The sequence below is a fragment of the Engraulis encrasicolus genome, chromosome 16, assembly GCF_034702125.1.
Source record: "Engraulis encrasicolus isolate BLACKSEA-1 chromosome 16, IST_EnEncr_1.0, whole genome shotgun sequence".
NCBI classification, from domain to species: Eukaryota; Metazoa; Chordata; class Actinopteri; order Clupeiformes; family Engraulidae; genus Engraulis; species Engraulis encrasicolus.
The window spans coordinates 9,888,134-9,894,103 of record NC_085872.1 but is presented as its reverse complement, the minus strand read 5'-3'; the positions used below and the strand labels follow the sequence as shown (position 1 = coordinate 9,894,103).

At 46.1% G+C, this 5,970-nt stretch overlaps 1 protein-coding gene across 1 annotated transcript; it reads right to left on the bottom strand.

Annotated features, from left to right (window-relative positions):
• Window positions 1-409: 409 nt before the first annotated feature.
• Window positions 410-3,141, bottom strand: LOC134466548 (neurturin). Its single transcript, XM_063220446.1, has 2 exons — window positions 3,032-3,141; window positions 410-933 (listed from the first exon to the last, which is right to left on the bottom strand). The coding sequence occupies exons 1-2, from the start codon at window positions 3,051-3,053 to the stop codon at window positions 410-412; spliced, it is 546 nt and encodes a 181-aa protein (XP_063076516.1). The 5' UTR covers window positions 3,054-3,141.
• Window positions 3,142-5,970: the final 2,829 nt, after the last annotated feature.

The following is a 5,970-nucleotide window of genomic DNA, read 5'->3' as shown; positions in this document are numbered from 1 at the left end:
CTGGTTTGGTAAAAAAAATCCAGTCCATTCAAAGGAAAATCAAATGTGAGTATTGTTTCGATGTCAAATGTATGCAAGGGATGCAAGTCTCCTTCGAAAGGCCTTTGGTTGTCTCCAGTTTCCCGCCACTGCATGGTCCACATTTTTTCAGTGGAGCTCCTTGGCGAGCCACTCGAGACATAAACGAAGCGCTTTACGTCTTTCTTAAGGCCGATCGTGACCCTGTGGCCCCCCTTCGTCCTTGGCCATGTGCGTCACATCACTGTGTCAGGCATCTGTTAATCCATCTTCCCCGTTTATCCTGTATGCCTCTCCCCACACCTCCCATCTGCAATACCCGGTGACAAACAAAGACAAACACAACCCCCCACACACCTCCTCCCCGTCCTCCTCTTCATCCTCCTCCTTGTCACACACACCCGCACTCCCGGGCCGAGACGTATGGGATGGTGTAGAACTGGTTCTTGTTGTCCAGGAAGGACATGGAGTTCTCGTAGCGCGTGGGCCGGCAGCAGGGGCTGTAGCGGGCTTTGTCCCTCCTGGCCCGGGCCTTGCGCTCCAGGCTCACGCTGCTCTCGTCCAGCTGCCGGCCCTTCTGCAGGTGCTCCAGGATGATGTCGTAGTTGCGTCGCTGCGTCGTGCACCGGCCGCTGCAGTAGCGGAACACCACCGTCTCGTCACTCTCGTAGCCCAGGCCGAGCTCCGTGACGGTGCGCCGCACCTCCTGCAGCGAGCAGCCCTTCTTGCCCTTGTGGGCGCGTTTAGTCCTGCGGCCCTGCCTGTCCTCCGTGCTCCACCCGGCCGTGCCGCCCTGCACCTCATCGTCCTCCGCTGAGTCCTCCGCACTCTCCCGCCGCTGGCTCTTCCGGTCCACCAGCGCGCCCACGATCTGCTTCAGCTCGCCCTCCGTGAAACTCTGGAACAGGTAGCTGACTGCATGGGCAAGAGCGGAGAGAGCAGAGATTGATTGATTGATTGATTGATTGATTGATTCATTGATTGATTCATTGATTCATTCATTGGTTCATTGGTTCATTGATTCATTGATTCATTGATTCATTGATTCATTGGTTTCATTTTATTCAAACTTTTTAAACATAGAATATGGACCAATAACCTCAGCCATACGGTGTACTACATTTAAGGAATAGTCTGGGATGACACTAAAGAGCCCTGAAACGTATTTCCGTTCTGCAGGAGACGTGTTAAAGGTGCACTGTGTAATATTTTTAGTAGTTCATTTCCAGAATTCATGCTGGCCATTCACAAATGTTACTTTTTTTTTTTCTTTTTTTTTTACCAAATTCTAAGCATTAATTATGACTTGGAAAATTACACTTTTCATTCATGAAAAGGGGAATCTTCTCCATGGTCCGCCATTTTGCATTTCCAGAAATTGACTTTTTTAGCTGCAAAACTTGCTGTACTTTGGTCATACTAGTAAATATTGGTTCATCATATGGAAAATATTCATGAAAATATCAAATTTGGCAATAGACAGCGCAGTTACAATGAGCAGCATAGTTGCATTAGCTACTCCAGCTACCATCCTACACAGTGCACCTTTAAAGAGATGCCATACATACTATTAGTAACGTTTTTAAAGGAATCATTTTATCTATATATATTGTACTGTAAGCAGTTCTGTCAGAAAGTCATAATCTAGAGAAGAAAGACTGTGTGGGCAGAGGAGAAAGGAAGAGCAGGGTAGAGTTACGCTGTGTAGTGGGAGAATTTCATCAGCTTGGATTACTGTATCAGAAAGCCTTAATGTAGGGAAGCTGTTGAAGAGGTATCTAAATGCCATGATAGGGGAGGCTGGGGAGGGATGTGCGTGCGTGCGTGCGTGTGTGCATGTGTGTATGTGTCAGAAGGTGATAATGTATGGAACTAAGACTGCATGGGGACATCAGGAAGAAGGGAGGTGGTTAATCATGGTTGGAATAAGAAAGTGGAAAGAGTGTAAGTCCACACACTGTTGCTCCACTTTGATGGTTTATTCAAGACATACTGTACTGTACAACGTTTCAACCCAGCAGAGTCTTCATCAAGCACATGAAGACCCTGCTGGGTCGAAATGTGTGACTTGTATAAACCTTCAAAGCAGAGCTACAGTGTGAAGACTTCTACTCTTTCCACTATAAGATACGCCTTTGCCCTGCACCTGGCCTCAGAGAGATGGGATATGCATACTCTTTCTCTTCTGTGGGATAAGGTTAAGGAAGCATTTAAACATTCCCAGCATCTCTAGTTGCAGATTATACTTGAACAGTTCAGTAGACAGCTGAAAGAATTTGGGCAAGTATAATAGCCTACGTGCTCTCAGCTCACCCAAATCCTTTGCAATTTCTCCCACCACAAGAGCCTTCTTAGCTGTCCAAATTTTCCATGATTATCTCCCAAACCAACCCAAATGCTTTACCATTTATCTAAGTAAATGGTTGCCAACCAATGCCACCTTCACCTCACTTCTTAAGCCTGCCAACACCCCCTTGACTTCACCATGAGCCTACCAATGCCACCCTTAGTATAAGAAAATAAAATAAACGAATCCCCCCAATTGCAAAGTGTACTGCCCCTTTGTAGTTGTTTGGAAGAACATCACCATCAGCACTGTGCTGTGAGAAAAACTAGTGTGCAATGTCTGCCCTGTTTGTACGGAACACTGTTATTTCCCAAAACAGGCCCATTCTAAATGTAATGCCCGCCCCAATCCCTTTTTTAAACCCTCCCCTGTCAGTTCATTTACACATCGCAGAGTCCAAACTCGCATCGTCCCACCACCTACGCTTGCTGTGTGCGGGCCGGGCGCTGACACGCTAGGTGCTGCCTGACGGCTGTGTGAAAAAAGGAGGCCTCATGCTCAGCCACATAAACAAACGGCAAAAGCAGCCGCGGCAGGAGTCAAGACCCTCCGGGCCGGCCATCCGTGTCACCTCATCAGCGCTGGCACCATCGGCACTCGAGGACAGAAGTAGCCCTCTGAATAAGACACCACTGGCTGGCTAGCTGCCTGCTGTACTGTACTTACACTCGGAGAGGATGGAGCCCATGCCGTCCACCGAGCGTCCTCGCCGCCGGAGACCACCCAACCTCGCCGACCTGGCAGCTGGAGGTGAAGATGACAACGCTGTCAAATGTGGCGGTGATGATGTTGAGGATGATGATGACGATGATGAAGATGATGATAATGATGTTGATGATGATGGTGAAGTCTGTGATGATGATGATGACGATGACAAGGCTATCGATGACGATGACGACGATGATGATGGTGTTTTTGAGAGTGCTGGGGGCGGCAGCGGGGGTGCCACCCAGGAGCGGCGATGGCGAGGGCGGGCAGGCATGGTGGGCGTGGCGGAGGAGGGTGCGGAGGGCCTAGTGAGGAGGAGTATGCTCAGACACGCACAGCAGAGGATGATGGCCAAGGAGGCACCTTCCCATAACTTCATTTTAGAACGGATTGGAGCATTGAAACTCTGCAAGGAGAACAGGAAACACAGTCAGTCAGATCGCACGCTCACGCACATCCATTTAAGCCGGATGAAGGGTCAAAATGCAGTAGTTGTATAAAGTAGAAGTAGAAATACTCGTAGCCCCTTAATGTGCACCGTACCTCCTGTGGCATGCTGTAATAGACATGGGAAGTTAACTACTATAGTACTACACTAATATGACAGTGCACGGGGACTTTAGTAATACATTACAACTTGGTCATTGCCATTCTGGTTACAGCTCATTTATAATGTTAAAGGTGCACTGTGTAACATTTTTAGTGTTTTATTTCCAGAATTCTTGCACAAATACTACCTTTTTTCACGAATAATTACCACCACCATCAAAGTATTCATTATGACACTATTATGGCACTTTTCATACATGAAAAAGGGAATCCTCTCCATGGTCTGCCATTTTGAATTTAAAGAATAGGCATTTTTAGCTGGAAAACAATGTAGGCCTACGTTGGTAACATTAGTGAATATTATTTTATTCTTTTGTGAACATTTGTGAAATATTCATCAAATCTGACAATAGGCAGCACAGTTTCAAAGAGCATTATAGTTGCAATAACCACTCTGACCAACATTCTACACAGTGCACCTTTGCACTAGTAGTATGATATTCCAAAGTTAAAACAATGTAGTATCGTACCAGTAGTGTTGTAATTACATTTGTAAGAATACTTCTACTTCTACTTTATACAACTCTGGTCGAAACGTAGGATAGTTCAAGAGAAGGTCACGATGAACCGCACACCGATGAGCCAGCCTTTTATTTCATTTTTATTGTGGTGATGTTTCAGAATAAAAGCTCATCAGTGTGTGGTTCACCTTTACCTTATCAGGAAAACAGGAAAGACAAGCAGGTTTTCTTTACATACACATAACACACAGCACAACTGTACAGCCACTACCACTCAACCACTTTCTTTTTTCTTTTTAACCTGGCCCCCAGCCCACAAGGTGTCCACAAAGTTACATAGCGAGCGGCCTTTTATCACCTCGAATGAAGTGAACTCTCTGGCTGTGCTCAGACATCTGGATAACACGAGCGGTGTTTATTTAGCGGCTTGTAATAGGCAGGTGTGTGTTTGTGGGCGCTGACATGTCACTTGACAAGTTTGTAATATGAGGGAAAATTATAGGCATGTACTTTGCATTAGGAGAAACTATGTTCTGTGTATTTAGTGTTTCAAAAAAGAAATGTGTTTTTTTTCCTCTCTCTAAAAACCAGAGTTCCTGAACATAAACCTTTTGAAGGCTGAATGACCTCTTGAGGTGTAGGAACAGAGAGGACGGAGGCCCCAAAAACATCATTACATAAAACACCACTGCTCGTCACACTCAAGGTAAAAGGAAGTTTGACCTATGATGAAGTACAACAGTACATTTCAATTATGCTGTATATGAACGGCACTAAGCAACTCGAAAAATACTTGTTCAGTGACAAGACTGGGAAGTGAGGAAATGAGTTCAATTGTGTAATTTGCCAGATTTCCTTTGTCAACATCAATGACCCTGTGAAGGCTATGGACCACCTGTTTAACATCTGTGCTTATTGCATAGGTTTTTTTTACCCACTTTTGTCATGGGTAGTAGTGATTATTGTATCACCGCTTGTATTCTTCCAATTCTATGCCCATTCACCCTGGGTTTGAAAACATGTCCATTCACCCCCATTCTTTTGGAGCTCAAAGCACTTCCCTCCAATTCAGTCTCCTGCCCTCTCCTTTTGAACGTATGAAGGCGAGAGGTATTAAGTAGACATTAATCATTGGCCATAGCATGTTCGAACAGTTTCTCTCACTCCGCTAGGAGCGTGACCGGTGCTAGAGCGGAGGTCGTTTCAAACATTACGTCCTTCAAGCAGACGAAGCCAACAGGCAACGCTGATTGACGAGCTGAACGGTGACGTTCCTTAAATAAACTCCTTTTTTCCTGATGACACATCAGACTGACCGAGTGCGACGACTAATTCAGTGAGGGAGAGAAAATAATCATTCTCGAGCAGAAATCACCATGACGCACCAACTTGCACAAGGGGCCACTTTGCCCCTGTGCGTGTGCACGCGCATGCGTCCCGTTGGCAAGATGCCGGCAGGCCGCACTCCTGACATGCAACACGAGCACAGAAAAAAATAAGATCTACTCCCGTCGTAACTGGTAACTTGGCAACAAGAAAGAGCATATTGTGTTGATATAACATAAACGCTTAAAATGTGGCCACACGTGTGTGTGTGTGTGTGTGTGTGTGTGTGTGTGTGTGTGTGTGTGTGTGTGTGTGTGTGTGTGTGTGTGTGTGTGTGTGTGTGTGTGTGTGTACGTGTGTGTACGTGTGTGTACGTGTGTGTACGTGCGTGTGTGGGAATACTTGTGTGTGTGTGTGTGTGTGTGTGAGAGAGAGAGAGAGAGAGAGAGAGTGTGTGTGTGTGCGTGCATGTGCATGTGCATGTGCATGTGTGTGTGTGTG

Excerpts from the sequence above, each read along its gene's own strand:
- LOC134466548 (XM_063220446.1), bottom strand. The coding sequence starts at position 3,053 with ATGGGCTCCATCCTCTCCGAGT. Across the intron at positions 934-3,031 it reads GGGCTCCATCCTCTCCGAGT|TCAGCTACCTGTTCCAGAGT; the intron begins GTAAGTACAGTA and ends TTGCCCATGCAG.